General features: G+C 27.8%; 1 protein-coding gene across 1 annotated transcript; it reads right to left on the bottom strand.

Moving 5' to 3' along the window:
- Positions 1–4539: 4539 nt before the first annotated feature.
- On the bottom strand, positions 4540–24141 carry LOC129969443 (transcription elongation factor S-II-like). Its single transcript, XM_056084016.1, has 9 exons — positions 23915–24141; positions 13223–13285; positions 13014–13122; positions 9291–9530; positions 8902–8955; positions 8534–8688; positions 8133–8279; positions 7809–7880; positions 4540–6271 (listed from the first exon to the last, which is right to left on the bottom strand). The coding sequence occupies exons 1-9, from the start codon at positions 23981–23983 to the stop codon at positions 6263–6265; spliced, it is 918 nt and encodes a 305-aa protein (XP_055939991.1). The 5' UTR covers positions 23984–24141; the 3' UTR covers positions 4540–6262.
- Between the last annotated feature and the right edge of the window lie 86 nt (positions 24142–24227).

The raw sequence follows: 24227 nt of genomic DNA, 5'->3' as shown, positions 1-24227 counted from the left end.
GTTAACTTTAAACTATTTCTATTAAATAACAAGGTATTTAAAACCAAATTCATCCTCCTAAACCTTCCTCATAATTTACAATAGAAAACAACATGTTATTTTACTTTAAAGGGAAAAAAAAAATCTTGTAATTCGAGTTTTAAAAATATTTAGCTTGATTAATGACAGAGAGGGGGGAAAAAAACTGCTAATGCCTCATAAAGTGTCATATGACGACAAATGATAGTAAGCAAATTCTTTCTGTATTTTTCTTGACTTAAGATATTTTTTTATCCGCTTTCAGATGCCACTTGGGACAAAATAATAAAAAATAATAATAAAAACTCGCTTCGTTCGTTAAATTAACTATTACTAACTCTAGAAACAAATACCAGTTAGTTCAAGCGAAAAGATGAAATAAATATTTATGAAATAACTCAGTTTTTCACATACACTTGGTGCTTTCATAAATTCGTTTTTATTTTGCATACCAGCTTGGCAATTTAATTACTATTCCATATCAAATGTATTTTCTTTGTGTCATCAAATTCCCTAAGCTGTTTCCATAATGTTTCTTCTATTGCTAGAGTATAGCATTTTTCTTTCACAGATGGATTCAAGCGTAAATTTATTAAAGTTACTTCTTTATGATAGAAAAAAAAAATATTTAAAGTTGATATTATAGTGCATTATTCTTAATTACGGCTATTTTATTAAATAAGCAGTATAAAAATTAAATGCAATAATGGATTATTTAAGGTGCTTGAACAAATACAAACTTTATAATAGAGATATTGGTTTTTCCCCAAGCGCATTATTAGGTAGATTCCAATAGGGAGACAGGCCGCGGTGGCCTGGTGGTAAGGTCTCGGCTTGTGAGCCGTAGGGTTGCAGGTTCGAGACCCGATTCCACCGAAGAACCGCCGTGTAAGGGGGTCTGTTGCACGTTAAATCCGTCATGCCAAATGTCCTTCCGCTGGTGTGGTGTGGAGAGGGGGGGGGGATGCCAGCTCAGGTGTCGTCCTTGTCTTCTGACAGCGGTTCAAAATTACGAGGTCCGTCCCGAAAATAGCTCTAGTGTTGCTTTACCACGGAACGTTAATATAACTAAACTAAACTAAAACCTATAGGGAGACTATTTATTGCAATGGTTGGCATGACAAGAGTTCGGGAAAATTTCTTCAGTTCTTTACCGATCATGGACCCTAGAAACCAAATCCATCGTTCGTTCAAGGTTGTAACTCTTTGTTCATGTTATCTCGTAAGCAGGATAATTATAGTAATTTTGTTTTGATTTTAACTGATTTGGAATATGTAGTTAAAAATGAAGAAACCTCAGACGAGTTTGCAAACGGCCCATTTCGTTCAAAGGGAATTGAAATTTTCATTTCGCTAACTTTTTAATATTGAAGATAGAAAAATAAATCCAATTAGCTAAATTAGCGCCTCATTAAGACAAACAACTTTTGTATTTAAAGTTTTTCGATAACTGAAAATTTTAGAAGTTAGGGGGTGGTAAATGATTTTCAAGCCCTAATTTTGACTGTTTCTAACAACAACAATTTATGTTCCCAGATAGTAACTCAGATGTAAAAGAATCTACCTTTGCCGTCCACCTTGCAGCGAGATGGATTTTTTTCACCCCCTATCGGACACTCTTGATATTTCTTCGTATTCTCACTAAATATTTTTCTTTTATGATTTATATGTCATGTAGCATAATTTTCAACTAATCCACTTACATCTAAGTTTGATTTGGTTTGGTTATATTAACGTCCCCTTTGAAGCAACACTAGGGCTATTTTGGGGCGGACCTCGTGATTTTGAACCACGGTCAGATGACGAGGACGACACCTGAGCTGGCACTCCCCTATCCACACCAGCGGGAGGACGTTTGGTCATGACGGATTTAACGTGCAACAGACCCCCTTACACGACGGTTCTTCGGTGGAATCGAGTCACGAACCTGCAACCCTCCGGTTCCTAAGCCGAGACCTTACCACCAGGCCACCGCGGCCCTACTTATATCCAGGCTAAATTGAGTAGACTGAAACTTGGACAGTGATATCATGCTAACTTTTTCATTACTGAAACAGCCTTTCTTTGCTTTTAAAAGACGAGCATCTAAACTGCAAGGCTTGTCATTATTGAATTAAACTGAAACAATATAGAACGGAAAGTTATATGGGTTTTTTTTTATAAATGGTTTCTAATTGCCTTAACTTAAAATTCTCTTTACAAAAATATGTCGCTAATAGCTCATCCAACGGTTAAGTGTTAATTTAAATATAAATAAAACAAGGCAAATCGGTACCAATAAAACGATTGGAATAAAATATTTGTCAAAGGCGACTGACATTAAGTTAGATGAGATTCTTGAATTTATTACTTATTTTATCACAAAATGGATAAAAGTTTGGCTTTTCAGGCTTAGAATGTCTATTTAAATTTCCAGCGGTCACGCCCTCTATTTAATCACAAACTGACTACTCCGGCCCGTCGGAAGGCACATGGAAAAACTTGAATGACCGGACTGCCGCAACAGCAACACTGGCGGGACCTGTGGGTGAGTGATAAGCGACATCACCAGCCACGGTACAACCCTTCCCTAAAGAAGTGCATCCCGTCCTCGATGGAAGAAGCCAGACCCCCACCTGTTCGTGCACCCAATAGAGTGGCAAGCATTAACCACCTTACGGTAAGTTTCTCATCCTCAATTACAAGGTGTCCCCGCCCCGTGGGACGTACCCTCTATATAAAGAAGATCCAAGAAAGATCCCGTGAATTAATAAATACGCTATTATAAATTTCTAAGAGTTTAATTATTAAAATTAGATTGCAATTGAGCAAAACTGATGTATTTGAGTTTTTTACTTGATGACACTTCGTTCACCTTTTTAAAATCTAGTTATTTCCTTTTCAACTTTTTTAGTATTAGATAGCTTTGTAAAAAAAAGTAAAGTAAAATTCGTTCAATATATTAATTCGTAAGAACGTTTGCCAGCTTTCATTGACATTTCCGTTAAATAGCTTTTCTTTATAATTTGTTGAATAAGTAATGCAGACGTTGATTTCAGCGTTATTATTTTTAAAACAGAGAAAAAAAGGTATAACAAAAACTTACATCAATGGTCAGGCGTGTCTTTGAAAAACAAATAGGAGATTCAAAAATCATACTTTCATAGCTCCTTGTGGTATAAAGATATAAAATGAGATCCTTCTCATGTGTATCGTTTATACGCGAAAGGTAAAAATTAATTGCAAAGCTTCCTTGCATTCATCAAAATACATTATGTGCTTCACTGTGTTCAAATATATAAACCAAATAAATAAATTACAGGATAAAGAGAAACTAAATGACAATATATACGAATGTTACATTATTTGCACTAACATTTCAAATGACAGCAGAGAAAAATGCACGAGTGTTAAGAATAAGTCCTAAAACTACAAAATCAAGATGGAGTCTTAATGAAAGTAGAAATATCTGAATGCATATGTTACTGTGAAAGACCAAAATCTGGAGAATGTCGACTTTCACCAGTAATGTCCACATTCGCATAGTCGCTTAGTGTATGTCCTAAATATTTGCTAAATATCTTTACTTTTCACATACACTGGCAAATATCGATATTCACCATGCACTAATGGAAAATGTTGAATATTTAGAAGATTTGCTTTTTCTTTTCCGTATTTCAGGCGCGATAAAACGTCACAACGGTGACGTAACTTCTTCACCTCTCCTTGCTGAGAGGATTGACCAATCAGGAGAGGGCATGGGTTCGTCACTCTATAGAGAAGTTCCCATTGCAGACTAATTAAAGAATTTAAATGCCGCGGTAGATATAAAAGGCAGCCAGGTTTTTTTTTTGGTTTTTTTTTTACATGGAACTTTAGATTTTAGCGAAAGAAGAAGGGATGCTCAATGTTACTTGCTTTTTAATAATGACAGCAGTTGCACTTGGATAAATGTTAAAAATTATAATTTAAGTTTAGCCAACAAAGAACTCAGCATTCATACCATAGTGGACTTTTTGCTATAACTGCTCGATAAAGATTCACAGAGAAATAATGTACACAAAATAAAAATACTGTTGCGAAGTTTTTAAAACATATTTTATTATTAAGGGGTCCGATAACCCATATATATATATATATATATATATATATATATATTACTCACTTTTTTTTAAATTCAAACATACACAATAGTTAAGCATAATTGAAAATGCTTTGACAGAAAAAAAAAAAAAGATTAATATGAAACTTAATATATTTCTTTTCTAATTTAAGACAGGGAATGCTAATTATTGCTGCCTTGCCTTTATAGGTGTAAAGACCAGTTTAGATTGGTAAAAAACATCGGATTTAACTATAAGGGATTTAAGGAACAAAAATTACACTGCAGAAATTAATGCTACTTTATATCTATAAAAAAAAACATTTTCAAAAGTTTAAGGGGTTTTTTTTTTTTTTTTTTATTCATCAAGGTTACGGAATAATAGGAATATACAAACCACAGAAAATACACTATGTATATTCTCAGAAAATGAGACAATCTAAATCAACACCTTTATTTAAACATTTTAAATATTCTACAGACCAATTCCACACATTATTACACATTTCATATGAACAATTCAAAAAGCTTTCTTTCTGATTATTTATTGTGAGATCATGACATAATGCAATTTGATAATTTCATTAAGCAAACCAATTATAAACTGAGTATTTTTTTAAAAAATTTTTTATTTAATCACTTACAGTTATAAATCAAGCATCAAAGCTTACTTTTTAAAGAGGTGCACATGAAGAGAGAAAAAAAAAAAACTTTTTTTTTTTTAATCTACATAATAAATTTAAATTATTCAACCTTTATGAAAAAATAATAAAAACAATTATTCATAAAATACCGCAGAGAATGTGTGCATTTTAAATGAGGAATTCTCATTCTCCCCCCCCCCTTTAAAGTTTGGATAATTTAGATTCTAATATGCCTTATGGAAATATCATCAACAAGAATAGGAAAACAACAAGAATTAGAAAAGGAGAATTGCACATTTCTGCTACATTTAGAAAAGAAAAATGTAAAAGTAATTATAATAATGTAGGAGTATATTTTAAATTTGAAATGAATATAAAACAAGCTGTTCTTTAATCATAAGCAGTTGCATTACTGAAAAAAAATTAAATGTGAAAAGAATACTATTAGATACACAAATTTTGCAAATTGACCCACAGATACTAAGTATATAACACGGCCTCATGTGAACAGAATGCTAGTAGAAACATGCTTAAAAATGAAAAAATAAAAAAAACACGACTGTAAAAAAGATTTTTTTAAAAATTTATTCCAGGATAAAACTATAATCCACATACCTACAATAGTTAACCTACCTCCACAAACTTTTAACAAAACTCTTAAATTGCTTTATTACAATACAGCAGTTGTTTACTTTTAAATAAAAAGGGGAGGAATACAATTTTTCCTTTTCTTTCCTTTCATTTATTAATGTTTATTATTGATCCATAGCCTGATAACCAATTTTTAAAAAAAATATTTACTGCAAAATTTTTAAATTTCAGAATAATTTTATTTTACAATATGAGAAGTATTTATAATTTATAATGTACACAGAATTAATTTAATGTAATATATTACATAATTTTTTGATACTTCACAGCTTATTTAAATTAGTTGTCTATATAATAACTTCTACCTTTACTATAATATGCTGGCGATATCGCTGTTATTCATATCACCAAAAGCATAAATATTTCAAGTGCTAGCACAACAACCACCTTTAAAAAAGCACTGCAAAATAAAAATATTAACAAACAACTACTTGGAACATCACAAGAATATATAATAAATAAAGGGAATTTAAAATTCTTTGTAAAAAAAGTGAGGGAAAATAAAAAAAGGATTCAAATTTTTAAAAAAAGAAAGCAGCGGAAATGTTGCAGTTTAATACTTATAAAGCTTGCATCCCAAGTTTAAGTCAACAACTGCTAGATAATAAGAAATATAGTTCAATTATATAATAAAACAAGAACTTAACCACTCTACAACAATGCACAGTTCCAAAATTGCAAAAAAAAAAAAACAAGAAAACAGAGTAGAAATGTCAGTTTTGCGATAAAAATGATGATGAGAATGCATTTTATAACAATGTGAGGTCAGTTTGGTGGTCACATCAAGTCTATTTACATCGAATACAGAATACATTTTGATTCCAGTGTTGTAGTCACAGGTTCAAAATGCCACTTTTGGATGAGTATTTTAACAAAACTGCAATAAAAAAAAAAGAGGGCATTTAATTTTTGAGGTTTTTAAATCACAACTTACACATGCTAATCAATTACATGATATAGTATAAATATTATTTATTTAATATAAGTGTTTTAGAAATATTTAAAAAAAAAAGTTTTCCAAAAAAAAATGCTTAAGTTTTTTTGTTTTTTTTTTATTGCAATGCTACTTAAAAATGTAATGAAGAAATGGTAGATGATTGAATTAATATTTTGAAATGGTATTTTAAGTTATTTCTTCTTCTGAACATATTAAGAATGTCACATGAAAAGGGGCATATATTAATGGCAAGGATCAAACGATAAATAAAGAATGCTATATTAATTATTCAATTTATTTTTATTATTTTTAAATGAGGACTAAATGAAATTAGATATGCAGTTTAATAAGAAATTATTGACTACATTTTTCAGAAGTCCACAAAGCTAATAGGAATAGACAATCTATGGCAATGAAAACTAACATTACATTAAAAAAAATTGTAGATACATAAAAAAGCAATGTTTTAAATAACAAGTAATCAGAAGATATAATTAAGTCACATACAGAATCCTGCTTGTATCTCAACAATCATTTGTATTTAATGCTTATTTATTGATAATTTTTTTCTTTCAAATTAAAAAAGGAACTTTAAAAAATATAATTCATCAATTCATCAAAAAAAAAAAAAAAGAGGTTTTTCAATAAACATTATGGTTTTCATATGGCAAAACTAGGGAGAAGTATTTCAATAATATATGAGCACAAATACCAACATAGCTAGGAACAGGCTACTAAAGAAATGTAATATGCATTACAGCAAGAAATACTGAAAATTTCTTCAGGACAGATGATAATAGCCTCAGCAGAGCAACAACATGTCACTGTGATTAAGGGGATTTTGGAAGCATAAAACATTGTTGCACTGTATAATGAGAAGGTAAATAAGAAACAGAAAAACAAATGTTTTTAGACATGTTTTGTAAAAAAAAATATATATATTTATTAGATTTATTTGTGTATTTTTTTTTAATGGGCTGCATTATTCTATCTGATATTAATCTCATAGAAAAAAACTGCTTCAATTCATTGAACAAGTGTTAGGCATTGTGTGTTGTTACCTTCAGAAACAAGTTATGTTAATTAAGCAAGTAAATCTGTATATAAAAGTAAGTTTTGCACACATATTCTAACATTTTTTTTTTATCAGCTGATAATTAGAATGGGGGAAGGGGCAAGTAAAACCCAAAAATTAAAGAAAAAAATCTCATTCTAACTATTCAAAGATAAATTCAGTTCTATGAACTAGAAACAATTCTAGTTTTGAAAGAAGATGCATATTATTAAGTGTAGATTTAATAACTCTTTATTTAATAACAAGTGATAGCAAGAATTATTTTTCCTGCCTGCAGCATTAGGTTCTGATTGCCTAGGTTTAGCAGTTTACAGCCAAAAACCGAGTCAATGTAAAAGAAAAATTGGAGAAAATGATGGAAATTGCAAGACTGAAATGACAGAAAAACAAAAGTAAACTTACTTTCCACCTATGCCCACACTCATTACAAAACACAAAGGTAGTCATAGGTTCATCAGCACTCCTAGTTTGTACCTGTATTAAAAATACATTCAAATTACTATAAAATTTTCAACACATTTTTTTAACCTTAAAGCTAACAAATGAGCAACATAAATCTGCGATGGCTTAATACATTATCAAGCAGAAATAATGAATCTGGTTTTACGAAATATTCCTAAAATAGTTCTTGCGTGTTTCAGAATAAATCAAACCAGAAACTTGAAAGAATTTTTAAAATATGATTAATAATTTTGAACAATATAAATATTTAAAAAGAAAACTTACTTGATTGTATGTACAATTACTCTTTTTGCACTTTCCACATTTGAGTAAATCCGTTTTCGTTCCTCCTGTGACGGCCATCTGATGATCATTAATAGCTTCCTTGGTAAATTTCTGTCTCAGTCCTTTCATTTCATCACTTGCCATTTCCTTTAAAAATATTTAAGTACAAACATTCAGAGTAGTGATAAATTGGTAACAAAATAAAACAGAACTGTTTATAAATTTTTTTAAATACATATGTCATAGTTAATGTATGTAAATCATTTCAAAAATTGCAGTTTTCTTCTTTTCTGAAATAATGACATTAAACACAAGGCATAATTAAACAATCATAAAGTCAAAATAAAATTACATTAAAAAGAGAATGAAATCTGATTACAGAAGATTACAATAATACTCACATCAGCAGTCATAACGGCAATCTTCTCAGGTGGGATAATACCTTTCAGAACATTAATCCGAAGTTCAGGATTTTTAGTATCCTTTAAATTAGCAACCCTGCTGCGGACTCTGTTTTTGTACTTCATATTTGTATCACCAAATTCTTCAAATATACGTAGTAATGTTAAGGTAATGTTTAATAAAAATACAACTGTTTATCGCCAGTCACAGATATTAAGCATTAAATGAAAATTACAACATAATAATATATAAAATATAGGCCAATAAACATACTTCAATTGAAGGACTTATTAAATAACAATTTAAACATTCAAATTTCAATAAGTTTCATAAAGTGATTACATGTTCATTTTTCCCAAAAGGATATAATCTTCAATTTTAGCTCCAAGTTCATCAGGATTTTGAAAATCATCCTCGACTTCTGAAAGAAAAATATAATTTTTATCTAAATGCAAAACTGCAATGCGCATAATAAGCCTGATTTTAAGCAAGCTACCTTCATGAGAATGATAACTAATTCCATCAGAAAAATAGGGGGGGAAAAACCGAAACTGTTTGCCATAGCAACTTTTCTGTATTTAAAACAAGATTTCTTTAATATATTAAGATGAATTTTCATTAATATGTTTTAACAACAAACGTTGCTTATATATATTCCAGAAGCTAGGAAATTTCAAATTCTTAAAAATTATCTAATCTAATTAATAAAAACAAATTATTATTATTATTTTTTAAATATATTCAAACAAAACTTACGATCCAATTTTAATGAAGATGATATCAATTCTCTACACTTCAGTCTCACAGCATTTGTAGTATCAGCAGGAAATGAAGTTTGTTTTGGAGCTGAAAGTTTGGATGAAGAATCCTTTTTGGATGATGAATCTTTAGATCCATCACCTTTGGAAAATTCTTTGGATGTTGTGCTGCCATTGGAATTTTCTCCTTTAGAATCCTTACCATTCCCATTACCATCACCTTTTGAATTTGGAGTCTCTGAAATAAAAATATTGAATTTGATCAAGAAAAGAAATGCAAGTGCTGATATATTAAAAGTGGAATCCAGATGGATATTTAGCATAAATTAGGTTGAGTTTTAGTTTATTTGCCCAAGAGTCATTCATTGATTATATTGCACCACTAAATATCAAATCTCAAATAGTCTAAAATAAAATTTAAATGAATGCAAGATAGAAGAAATATTAATTTTTAAGTATAATATTAAACAAATGCAAAACTGATTCAAATCAGAAAATGAAATTCAATTGATTAAAAAAAAAACAATATTACATGTGATTTTTAATGATTAGAGCAAACAGTATACCTGAAGTTGTCAGAAATAAATGCTAATAGTGTGTGAAATGAAGAATAAACATTATCAGATTTTGAAAGACATGTGAGGTACAATCAGTTTTCTTAATAATAAATACTGATGTGCAAATGGCATATGGTTAATAAGCAAATGTATTAAAATAATAATATTTTCCTCCACAGTAAAAGAATTCTAACCATTTATATCAGGTTAACAGCATGAAGTTTATTATGCTTTTCAATATTCCCTTGTGTAGGCCAATTTAGAAAGAAAATATTTTTTATCTTCTGTGTTAGTTTATTTTAAGATCACTTGCAGATATGGCTGCAACCAGGGATAGAAACTATTTAAATTCTCATTATATTAATCTGCTTATTCCTAATTTCACCAACATTTGCTAGAATAAAGCAAGATACAATAGTAAATCTTTAAGTGTAAAGTTTATCATAAAAAATCAAACCAGCTAAAATCTATGCAAGGGTGTGATAATACATCGATCTCAATGATTGTAAAACACTCAAAAAGTCAATACATATGACAACATTTAGAAGGTATCTTTCACATCTTTTCCAATAGTATCAAGGCAGAATTGATTTCTGTAGTAAAAATTAAGCACAATGAATAAAGCTTAAAATAGCATGTTACTTAGAGAGGGGGGGGGATATGTTTGGATAGTAAATTTGGATTTATCAGTGTAATGAGGGACAATGCTAGGATAATGAAATCAGTATTCAGAAGTAAGTCTTTGGAGATTATAACTACAGTGTCAGATTTAGAGACATTTGCATAGATTTAGGAAATAAAAACTATCATCTTTTCATGGAAGAAAAATGTTTGTAGATTATGGAATGATAAACAAGTAATTGAAATTAAAATTTTTAAAAAAAGTTTTGCTGAAGAATAGTGGCATGTTTTTGTTGCTTTTTGTAAATGAAAGGAGAAGGTTTGTGAAGTTAGAAAATAGATGGAATAAATAATAAATGAAGTAAATATGATGCAATCTTTAAAAAATAATTCAGAGAGATAATATCTATTATCTCATATCTTGAGCAGGCTTGCATGTACGTGTTTAACTAGTGAAGTCCTACAGTCTACATAATAACTACATAATGTAAAGAGACCAAATTTTTGTAAGGTGCTTTCTTCTGGTAGAACCACAGACCATATATTCATAATCTATTGTAAGACAGATTGAAAACTGATGGATTCAAATCATAGACAGCCATCTATATTCTAAATTGCTGTCTATAAAAACGTCAGAATGTTAAAAACTCTGTTCACTTCTTTTTTAAGGCCATTAATTGAGAAAGAAATATCTTTTTTAAAAATAAAAATGGAAAAGACAAATCCTCCATCAGCATATAGACTGATTGAATTACTGCCAGCTCAGTTACGGTTCTTGATAAATCGACTGCATGTAGACTAATACTTAAATCAAAAACTAAAGGAAAAATTCATAAACAACAGTTAGTTTTAGGAAATATAACAATACTTAAAAAAAAAAAACTATTTTAAAGAATGTATTAATAAATGTAAAGAAAATAAATAAATAATATCACTGCAATTTCTTTGGATATAACAGATGCAGTTAACTCTACAGAATGTTTAAATAACATTTACAAGAGGATAAAGTATGATTATATTTGCAATATATAGCTATAAATTTTCCTAGGAATAGAAGGATTGCCAATAGTAAAAAACAATATAGGTTTCTATCATTCTAAGAACATTCAAGAATCAATCTTAAGGTTAGTCATAGCAGGTAAAATTATTAGAAAAATTGAGTTGTCGCCAAATTGCCCAATCACAATGTTAGCTGATGATGCTATCATCCAAGAACCTTTCTTCAAATTTACTGAGATTTTAAAACAGTCAATTACAGAAAATTGTAAGGAGAATTATTAAAGATTTTATTAATCTTGATTTTTTAAATATGAAGCAAGGATTCATTATGGATACAAATCAATAGATTAAGGAAACAATTAAAAAAAAATTGTTGTCAATCTTTTTTATATATATTATGCTGATAATAAACTAATATATGCTGATATATCAACCAATCACATACTCGACGGTTAACTGACTCATTTTCCATATCCACAAGCTGACACACATATATGAAAGTCTGAAGACATTTAAATATTCTAAAGAGCTTATATGCAGATACAACATTCTATACATAGCCACCATTGATAGATGACATTTTGTTTTTCATACAATTTTTAGTACCCCTTTGTTTAGCAGATTTGGTCAAAATAATTCAAAGTTAAAATTTAATGTAAATTCCTTTTGAAAGAATTTTGCCATAACATTGAAGTCTACTCATATTCTGGGAAATCACATTTCTCCCGAGTAAATTCAGAATCTACATATTAAAAAAAAAAAAAAAAAAAAAAAAGCATTTTTTTTTTATTCCAGTTTTTCAAACTATCATTTAAAAAACATTTTGAATTAACTTTAGAAATGGCTAATTATTTTCATTCAATAAATTAAAAACTCTAAAAAATCACCCTTTAAAGAGAGTGAAAAACTTTTTTATATTTGATCAGATCTTAAAAGTATTTCATCCAGAGAATGTTTAAGAAAAGTTACAAGTTAAAAGTTATAATATGGATAGTCAGTTGTAGAATTCAATAAATAGAAAAGCCAGTTTAGTCCTTTAGTAGGTTAATTAATTCCACTAAAACTTTAATTTCATACCATCTATGCTGTAATCGAAATGCTGACCTCTAAACCTAGCTATACCATTTAAAATATATTCTTATTCATATATTCTGAACCTCTAAGTGCAAAATATATTTCCCATGTACTGTACATATTATTCTTTTTAAAAAAGAAGAAGAGAAAGGAAATTCAGGAATAAGGATAATTTATACATCTTAAGAAAAATTCAAACTACGTATTTAAAATAAACAATATTAAGCTTAATTTTTTTAAATCTATTCTACTAAGGACACAGTTTAATCATTAAGAATGTAACCTATATAACATTTATTCATGTAATTCATTAAATATTTTTTAAATAATTTTCTACTTATTAACCAAAAGTTAATTCTAAATATATATATAAAAAAAAATCAACAGTAGATAATTTTAAATTACAAAAAGGTTTTTAAATTTCACCTAAAGTATAACTTCTTTTCTTTTAATTATTAACATAAAAATACCTGGGAGTAGTTTCTTCCAAGCCTTAATTAAACTCTTGGCTAAAGTTATGACTTCATCATCAGTTGAAGATTTTCTCAAAGAATTGACAGTCATGCCAATTCTTGTTTTCTAAAAGGAGGAGGAACACCATTGTTATGTCACAAAGAAAAAATAGTAAAGGGTATAATAAAATTTAGGCTGTGAAAATCAAGGAATTTAGTATTCTTACTTGGAGTATATCCAATGTTATCGGTAAATCTCGCAAAGCCTTTAATAAATCCAAAGCTTGCTCCTGTAAGAAATATAATTTAATTAATTTCTACAGTTCATAATTACGAACAAACAGTTTTACTGACAATCATATAATATTAAAATAAGAAGCCCATAAATGATATAAAATTCATAAAGTTGAAAAAATCTAATTATTTTCTCAGAATCGCTATTTGATATTATACAAGTAAAAGTCAACTAATGAATTTTTGGAATGAAAACTTAGTTTTCTGAGACAAAATTCTTTGAAATAAATAGAAATTTCTTTGGCTGTTGATCACCCTTTTCAGTTAAATAGGAAAAAAGATTGATATTTCCATCTTTCCAAATCCCAAAGACAAATTATTCAAATATGATTAATTATAGTTGCATGTGTTTCTCCTACAAAAGAGGAATGAAGATCCCATTAATAACTTTTCACAGATTTAAAAAAAAAAAAAAAGCCTAATTCAAAGTTCTAAATAATTAATTTATTCTTTCAATGTACTGTTGATTAATTAAAAAAATCAAACAAAATATAAATGATATTCAATTGATTTGAAGGAATTTTTATAAAATGTAATGTTTCTTCAAAAAGACAATACTCTATGCTTTAATATTTGTTATTCCTGTTAAAAATGCTCCACAAACATTAATAAAAATATTATCAATAGTCATAATTTAGAAATAACAAAAGCAAAATTATTAAATATATAATGTTTGCAATTAGCTTGGTCAAATTGTAGAGATCGTGTTTTCAGTTTTAATGTAAAGTAATAATGAAATCAATCTGATACACAATGCTGCAGTAAAAGGCTATAATTAATTCAAAGAATCTTGTAAATTAATCACAAGATAAAAGTAGTAGTGTATTAACCACATGCAGCAATTAATCACCAAAGACTGTATATTAATAAGCTCTTTCGTAACTAATATTCCTCCTTGGTATGCACTTAATATTAAAGATTGCCAACAGCTTACAGTTAATATGCAAGTAGCCTTAATCTTCTTAGTAGTGGAAATAGCTCTTTAAATTTTAAATGACGAGTTCAAAAGCAGATATTTTATGTTTACATACATATTCTCTGAAGCATTCATGGATTCAATATTCTTAAGAATTTAGTGTTTTGATTGAATACAATAAATGTATTCAGCTTAAAAGCTTTTTATAACCTGAAAATTATATGATGTAAATAATTATATATTTGAGGAATTAAATATGTCGGAGTAATTCTTGCATACCAGCCAATCATACAAGAAATTTTCCTCATTTTTCTGTTAAAAATATTGTTCCACATTTTTTTTTTTTTCTTCCTTCAGTGCTTATTGCTACCATATAATATGGGAAGAAGAAAAAAAGTGTCCTCATTATTAGAATGTTTTTCTCTCTAAACTAAAATAGATAACATTATGATAAGCATTCAATTCGACAATCTTCTGCAAATCATCAAAATTCGAAATTATTCATTTATTCTTTTAGTATGTTGTTGCTGAATCACAAAATGAAGCAAAATATAGGTGGTAAAGAATTTTAAGAAACATTTATAAAATGCTCGACAGTTAAAAAAAAAGAAAAAAGGATACTTTATGTTTTTGTTTTTAAGTATCTCTCTTTGCAATGAAGGCATTTAATACGGTACTCCACCCCAACACCGTGCACGAAGCACATCGTTGGCTTGCAATGAAGGCAGATGGCATTATCATGAACATTTTTAAATTTTTAATGCAGCTATTGCTTTTAATTTTGTGATTTTTCAAGCACTACAGTTTTAGATGTAACAGAAATTAAACATGAAATTAAATATATTAGCATATTCTAAATGAAATGCTTAGATATGTTGTTGAAGTAAAAAAATACAGATTACTCTTTATTAAATGATAATATAATAAGATTAATTTCTAAGATTTCTGATATTTCCAGAACATTGCATATTATCAAGTGAAACAGATTATTGAATTGTGATAATTTAGAACTAACGTAATTTAGTGAAAAACAAAAAGAGTCATAATCCTGACAAATGAAAAGTACTCAAACACTGCAGTAAATCTTTCATCAAAAATAATATGCAGATAAATCTTTACAAATTGAGCTCTTATTCGATTTACTAAAAAAAATCAGTAACAGGAAGTTTTACAAATACATTTTTCCATTGATGAAATGACTGTGTATTATTACAGTTACCATTCTTAGAAGCAAGTTATAAAGTCTAAGTAAACTATAAATATAAATTGAGTAAAAAAAATTATTAAAATTCTTTTCTCTATAAAGGGTAAAACAACATCAAAGATTGATAAATCTTTCACAATTGGTATTTATATATTATTTATTAATAATTATTCCTCAAATCATATGGTAACTTTTAATAATTTTTCGGAGTTATAAGTAACAATGATAAAACATGGTTTTCATGTCTGTGTCACTATAATGAAATAATAAAATGGTTAGATGCTCTCGAAAATCTCAAAAGAAATTAGAATAAGGCTAAAGAGATTTATTTATTTTTGGCTATTGATTAAATAAGTAAAATAAATAAATATATATATATATATATATATATATATATATATATATGGGTCATTTTCAAAATTCGGTGCCATTTGTTGTCCATCTGAAACACATTTTTTTTACAAGATGTTATAAAGTTTAAATGATTTTTCTTTTTACCATGCTTTTTAGCAGGCAATTTCCAGTGAAGAAACAATAAAATTAAAATAATTCATCTGATTTTTTATTTTTTTTTTATAATAAAGAAGTTGAGAGGAAACAAACATTCAGCTGTCCAAATCATAAAACTCAAAATGTTTTTTGCTGCATTACTTTCCAAAAATTAAAATTTTTATTCTGACATATTTTTTTATTGTGAAATATACTTTTAATTATGTTATAAAGAAGGTTTTAATAACCTTTTAAGAAGAATAGATGATTTTTACCAATTAAATACAGCTGTCCAGACATTAAGTCATGTCTGTTACCATACAATATTTTCAACATTTTAAGCAACAAGATTGAAATTTTGAAATGACAACACTTGTATACCAGTGAAACATGTTCTAATAAAGAAATACAAGCAGCCATCTTGAATGTTTGATGTTTGATTGAAGAAGCTGAAGCCTTTTTGTGTTAAGTATTTTTATTGCATGTCATTTCTGTTACCTTAATATTTTGTATAAACTATATTTATTTATTAATTTATTCAACTGATTAATTTATATTTTTAGGTTTTTAATTTTAATTAAAATTTATTTTCATGTTTTTATGGAAATATTTAGTTTCCTTAATTTTTGTACTTTGAAATGTCATGTCTGTTACTGGTCATGTCTGTTACTCTATATAGTAACAGACATGTCAAGTCTGTTACAATCTTGGTAACAGACTTGACATGTTTCAAGATTTGAAATATGGTTCAATTTTTGGGTTTGTTTTGTTTAAATTTTAGTTAATATTTTAGGAAGAATTTTTTAAGGGTGGGGGAGGAGGGAATAAATGTCAGTTCTTACTTTTTAAAAGTGCATGTTTGTTTTTCATTTTTCTCTTATCTTCTTTGTTTTTTATTATCACATTGTATTTACTGAATTGATTAATGTTTGCAATGTTATCAAATCATTTGCTTTATTAAACTTTATTTCCGAAAATTACGTGTGCAAACATGCTACAGAAGTGCAGGCATTTAATTTCGGGGGATCGAGAAAGCAGGCAACTCTGCATACTGGCGTTTTATATCTAAGAAACCAGCATGAACCAATTTCATTCTGCACAGTTTCCGAATGTTACGACCATGGTCCTGCAGCAATTTGGGCTCACCTTCAGCCAATATTCAACGAGCTTAAGAGAATTTCCCCCGAAGTTGAAATTATCCACTTTTTTTCTGATGGCCCTACCAAGCAATATCGGCAGAAGAAAAATTTCTTCCTTTTGAATGAGCATATAGCAAATAATGGTTATAAGTATGGATCATGGTCTTTTTTTGAGGCTGGTCACGGCAAGGGTGCTGCTGATGGAATAGGGGTAGCCATTAAGAGAGCTGCTGACAAAATAGTTGCACAGGGGACAGATATACCCGATGCAAAAACTGTTTAATGTTTTAATAAATAAAAGAAACATTCAGCTTCATTATATCTGTGAAACAGATGTAGAAATGTTTAAAAAAATAATTCCATCTGATATTCCGGTTTTAAAAGGAACGATGAGCGTACATCAAATTTTTTCTTTTGGGAATGACTCAATGTTTTTTAGGGATTTAAGCTGTTTCTGCAGACAGAAAAATGTCTGTGACTGTTTTACAGTTAATGTATTTACATTAAAAGAAAATGAACAAGAAAGCACAGCCATGACAATAAATAACGCAGAAAATAATTGTAAATCTTTTTCTTCTCCTTTATCCAACAATTTTCAACAAGATATTCAAGAAGGAAGATTCGTACTTGTAAAATTGGAGGGTAAACGATCGATAAAATATTTCGTGTCAGAAATAATCAACATCCAGGACAACAATTTTACAGTTAAGTATTTAAAAAAAGTCAGGAATCATGCAAAGTTCTCCTGAGAGGATGATAAAGAATATAATATTGAAGCAGAGGATATTGTAATGAAACTTCCAAATCCAAATCTAACTGGATGCTCTTTTCGCCAATTATAATATTTGATGTGGATCTCTCCAAATATGATGTTGAATAAATAGCATTGTAACTCAAGAAAATACTAAAAAATAAAATGTGTACACATGTTCCAATTCTGTATCTGTGAATTTCAAATAATATATACATATTTTTTTTAATTTTATAGTAAAAAGTTATGTACTAAAAGAGAAACACATTTTAGCTTAATTCTATCTTTCAAGCTTTACATCAAAATTTGGCTCCTGAATTTATGTCATGTCTGTTACTCAGTGTCACGTCTGTTACTTTGTGTCATGTCTGTTACCATTTCAAAATTTTCCTTAAAAAGTTTAAATTGACATAATATTGCTACAATTAGAGTTACATATTAATTGACTCTGCCTAGTATATATAAGAATGACAAACATTTTGCATTAATTGTTTTTTTATAGTATTTTATATTAAAAAAATCCTTGTAAGAATTCTATATTAGTAACAGACATGACAAACAAAAATATAAAAATACCATAAGAAATATTTTTTTATTCAAAAGTCTTTATTATATGGGTAAAATGACTCTATAGTTATATTAAATATAGCTTTACATTATTGTACACTGAACTTAAATACTAAAATTACAAGAAAAATGTCCGGTAACAGACATGACAATTTTAATCATATCTGACCAAAAAAACATCAATTAAAAATATACAAAAGAAAAAAATGTATCAAAAATATTCAAATAATATACAGAAATAATGTCTGTTTAATAATATTAAAAAAAAATTTACTAATTAAATTTTTTTTTATTTTTGTCTTTTCAATTTCCAAATGGCACCGAATTTTGAAAATGACCCATATATATATATATATATATATATATATATATAAAATTAACTATGAAATTCAAGAACAAAAACTTTGCCAACAGCAAGGAATTTTTAAAAAACAATTCAATTGGGTAAATACTTAATTAGTATCAAAGAACAAATCCTTGTTTTCCAACCAAAAATAATTATCAATAAAGATGTGGAATATGTTGATCAACATGTTGGTATCTGAAAAAACATCCAATAATTCACAGAAACGTTTTTTTTAAAATTTAGTATTATAGTTTATTAACCAAAATGACTAATAATATCAGTTGTTTAAACACGTATATTGTATAAAAATATTTAATAAAAAGATTATTAGAAAATAACTGCAAAATCTTTGAAAAAGTAATAATTTAAAAAAAAGTATCTAATCACAAAATTATCTTTTGCAGCAGTTTTTAGTGATATCTAATTTAATCCATAGAAAGCATTATTTCCCATAGAGGCAAGCAAAAACAATAAATATCAAATGTGAAATTGAGAATAAAAAATGCAAGCATTTTATGAAAAGCTTGATATAATAAAATGCATTTCATATTTTCTAAAATATTACACTAAATTTAAGTAAGTAAATTAAGCTAGTAGCATATTTCAATTTTTTTTCTTTTTTGTATTTCCATGTTTTTAAAAATATTTCATTAATAAGGTTTTTTTTTTTTTTTTTTTTTTTTTTTTTGGAAGTACTGTGCACACATTTTCAGTTATTTTCTAAAAAATGGCTCAGTTAATTATTTTTAACACAAAACTAAAACAGTAATGCTTAAAAACACAAGCTATATTCTATATTTTTACATAAATATTAGATAATTAAATCAATCTATTTCAACAATTCAATAAAATATTTTACTTAAACCTTTGTTAAAATTTCTGCATGTTAGAAAATTCATCGATTTCATTAAACTTTTATCAATGAAACGCATATTGTGTCAATAAGAATAGGCTATAATTTTCAAACTAAATATAACAACTATTTTTGAAAAACCACCTATTTTTAAAAAATGTGGGATGCAACAAAAAAAAAAAAAAAAAAAAAGACTGATTGCCAATTTTGCGGAAATTGCAGCTGCAGGGTTAACAATGGCATTAAACATGGGTACATAGAATATCCCTCCCCCCCTCCAACTACACCCAAGTCCACTGCCTCTTATTCCGCAATCTTAGAGCACCCAAGCTAAATCGGAGTTAAAAATGACTTTAAAGAATATTATAGTCTGGGTATTTTCTATAGGCGTTCAAGGTCACATTTTCTACCTCGTTATTCGTTGTCTGGTACCAGTAACACGGTAGAAAATGTGACCGTGAACCGCCTACAGTAAATATACAGGCTATAGCATGGTTTTTATATCCAAACTTCTTATCTATGCTTTATTTATTCCAACAGATTTTACACACTGGCAACAAATTTGAGAGTGCTAGTGAATCTCCAGGTTAAGGTTATTCACACTGAATAGCCTACAATAATTGAGAACTAAAATATTTATGAACGTATATTCAGCAAAACTAATTCAAGTACTAAAAAATTAAATTGTTTAGATTCCTTTTCATTAAATGCCAAACACTGAGACAAATCAGAAATGCAAACTTTTAAAATAATATCGAATCACCAATCCTATTCAAATTAAATCTTTCTCCTCATGATATTTATTCTTCTGAATCTTCAACTTATATTTATTACCTAGAACTATCTTGCACAGGCCTCATTTTGGGAAAGGTAGCTCTTTAGCTTGCAATATTATTACAATTACATTTATCTAACAAGAAATCTTTTTATATATAATGCTTCAATAGGAAAGATAATAAAATCAGAGTAAATGAGGTTTCTATCAAAATGAAATAATTTTACATAAAGGCATCATTAACATTTCATAAAATCCATTTGCTAAACATAAAACAAACACTATGGTAGCAAAATTATCACTAAATTACACATCAGCCATATTTTTTTTAACATTTAATCGGTCATACAAACTATCACATAATGATAGATGTTACCATAATTTTGTCAGAATAGAAATCAGAAACATCTGCTCGAACATTTTAAATTTTTTTGTCTTTATTTCAGTTTTTTACTTTAACATTCTCATAGAATTCATCGAGATTTTTTTTCGTGGGTTTTCTGTAATTATTCAATAAATCTGTGTGTTTTCAATAATCCAATGTCTGATACTGTAGTTGTAATTTGGGATAATCAGAAAAATTATGAGGGATATTGTAGTTGAAAATTTAATGTCTACATTTCGAAATATATGTGGTGCTCGACAGAACAATGTTCACTTCAATAAAAAAGTCTGTTTTGTTTTTGTATGATCCCCCCCCCCTTTATGGAAATAGGTCCCCACTTAAAAAAAAGTCATTGAATTGAGCAAGTATATTTATTCCATCAGACTTCTTCTTAAGAAAAGCATCGCCACCTTCATTTCTTCTTGCGCTGTTCTTGTTATTCTCAAAATCTCTCAGTTTAATGAGGTAGTAAAGTTCACACTTCCAGAAAAGTCAAGTAATTTTTTTTTTTTAAAGTTAAAAATAATCTGCCCAGTGCCTTCTTTAGATGCCAAAGGCATCACATGTTTCAATTTTATTATCTAAAGTATATAATGGCTTAGCCAGTTTGCAAAAGTTCTTTATTTCAGAATTCAAAGGGGATTCAGCAATTGTGACTGATTAAAGTTTAGAAAAAAATGGTCTTATATAAAAATAAATACCATAATTTTAATATTAATTATGGGTAACTGTTTCACAGTACTGTTTATATGGTCTTATACCATAATTGGTGACTTTTTACTGTTGGCATCCTTGGCAAAATAAGGAGCACACTAAGTTAGGATTTTACCAAACAAACTATTACTTTTTTTTATATCCTTTGAAATAATGCATTGAATACTTTCAGTATATATAATCATCTACTGCCATCTGTAATTCTGAGTTCAGTATAGAAAGAATACCTCATTGCAAAGAAACTAAAACTATAATGTTATTATATACTTACAAATAAAAAGTACTGAAAATATTTATTTTTAATATAATTATTATTTCTTAAATAATCTACCAATGCGTGTCACATTTTTATTACAATAATTTTTATAAGTGACAATCTCATCAGCTATATTGTTAAAAAGATGACAGCCATCTAAACAAGCACATCGTTTAGCAATATAAGAATAGCAACAACAAATGAATTCAGTTTTCTAAAACCATTAATCAACAAATGAAACATTTGTATTTGTTAATTCTTGCAGAGGACAAGGCAACTCAATTTTTGGTTTCACTTCCAACTCATAAATATGTTGTTTAATATTTTTCAAAACTTCAGTTTATGTGAAAACAGTTTCAGTGAAAAAAAATTACTTCTTTGCTAAAATATATTTTATAAATTAGTTTCTGAAAATCCTGCAACCAAACTTCTATTATATGCAAAACATAGTCATCTTAGAGACCACTATAGCAAATATCACTGTGAACCACAATTTAAAAATTGATTTTTAAAAACTAAAGAATTTTTTTAATGCATGTAAACTAAAAAGTAATTTTTCGCATGAGTAAAATCTGGATAAAAGGAAAAAGACACTCTAACATGAAATTATAGAAAACATTTCAAACAATCACAATACAATAAGTTAGTGATGAGTTCTCTAAACATCTTCTAAGAAACCTCTAGAATCGAAAGTTTTAAATATGTATAGCAAATAAATAATATGGATCAATAAATGAAGAAAATAAGTAATAAAAAGATTAAGAAAATATATTATGCTTTTATACTGTTTTCATGTGTTAATTTTCTCCCCATTATTTAACTATTTTAATATACATAAGATTGGATTTATTTGAACCCGATTGAATATGTTCTGCTCTTCCTTCCAGATTGAAATCCTGAGAACCAGGATATTTTAGATTTTAGTATCATTTACAAGGCCCAATGTTTAATATATTAATAAAACAAGAATCATTTTGTTAAATATCATGAAGTACAAAACTGTGCAAAGTTTGTACTTATCCCTTTCACCAAGACATATATATATATATGAGTATCTAAAAACAAAATAATTTCACACATATTAATCATTAACTTATCTATTGTAAAAGAAAAGATGAAAAAAATCAAATGATTACATTTGAATTTCATTCAATTTAAAATTTCCATATATATATATATATATATATTAAATAGGCTAAATTTTAACTTTTAAAGATAACTAAAGAAAAAAAACAAATATGAATATTAAAAAAATTTATGTTTTAAGTTTCTTTTTCCAGTGATTTAAATAAATTTTGATAAATAATATTTTAAACCAAAATGAAAAGTTTTAATTTTTAATAACCAAGATTTTGATTAAAAATATTTTCATTCACCCAATGCAATTTTAATATTCACACTAAAATTAGTTATAGAAAAAAAGATTTTTGAAAATATATAAAAAAAATGCGATTTTAAAAAGTTGGAATCTTTTATCGGATAGTTTTATCTTCGCAATTTTAAAATATAATAAAAAATATATAGCTAATTACAATGCATATTGATCAAAGCAAAGCAATAAAAAAAATTATTTTCCAACATTGCATTCATTGCTCTGATTATAATTTAAATTATTTTCGCCCATTTACATATCACGTTTCCAAAGCAGAAAGAATTTTCTTTGTTTTTTTTAGTGTCAAAACTATATGTCAAATTAGTTTCTTTTTCTTCTAAACACACGTGATTAAACATACGTAAATTGACGGAAACAAAACTTCAACTACACAAATTTCAAAATGTTGCAAAGGTAATAAACTTTTACATATTGGGAGAAAAGCACTAACGGAAAGTTATCTAACGCAAAAAGATGCATCATATTTCACAAAATCATTGATGGCTACCTTGATAACATAGGCGGGAAAAGCAGTATTTCGCTAAAAGTAAATACAGGAAATATTTCTTAGTTTGAATAACTGAATGCAACTCAAATTGTGTAACTGAATTAATAACTAAATGTGATTTTTGCCCAGTTTCATAAGAAATGATATTTCGTTTCATTACCGGTAAATTGCCTTAATTACTACAACTAATCACCAGAGAACATATTGTACATTTCCCTTCACAGTGAATCCACATTTAGCCAAATAACATCGAAAAATACAAATGCTTATATATTTACATGAAGAATTACAAAATACATGAAAACAGATTTTATAGCAATGCAGTGTTATCATAAAACAACATTACTTACAAGAGCGCCATTTGCAATCATTTTATCAAGCTTTTTGGCAATTTTAAAAACATCTTCTTCACAGCCCATCGTATATAAGATGATCCACAAGCAAAATATATGCTAATATATCAGATGCAAAAGAAAAGTAACAACAATAATAGAAGATCAGAGGTCAGCAAATTTAAACAACAGAACAGCACACCAAGCCACACGCGGAGTATTCGATACAAACACCTTAGTTCATAATGTTTACACTTAGCAGCGCCCCCTTTGCCGTGTTTAACCTGTAATAGAATTCATCTCATATCGATTATGAAATTCGTATAACTGT

This window comes from Argiope bruennichi, chromosome 5 (genome assembly GCF_947563725.1).
Source record: "Argiope bruennichi chromosome 5, qqArgBrue1.1, whole genome shotgun sequence".
NCBI lineage: Eukaryota > Metazoa > Arthropoda > Arachnida > Araneae > Araneidae > Argiope > Argiope bruennichi.
Note: the sequence above shows the minus strand (reverse complement) of the source record. Positions and strands in the feature narration are given on the sequence as shown.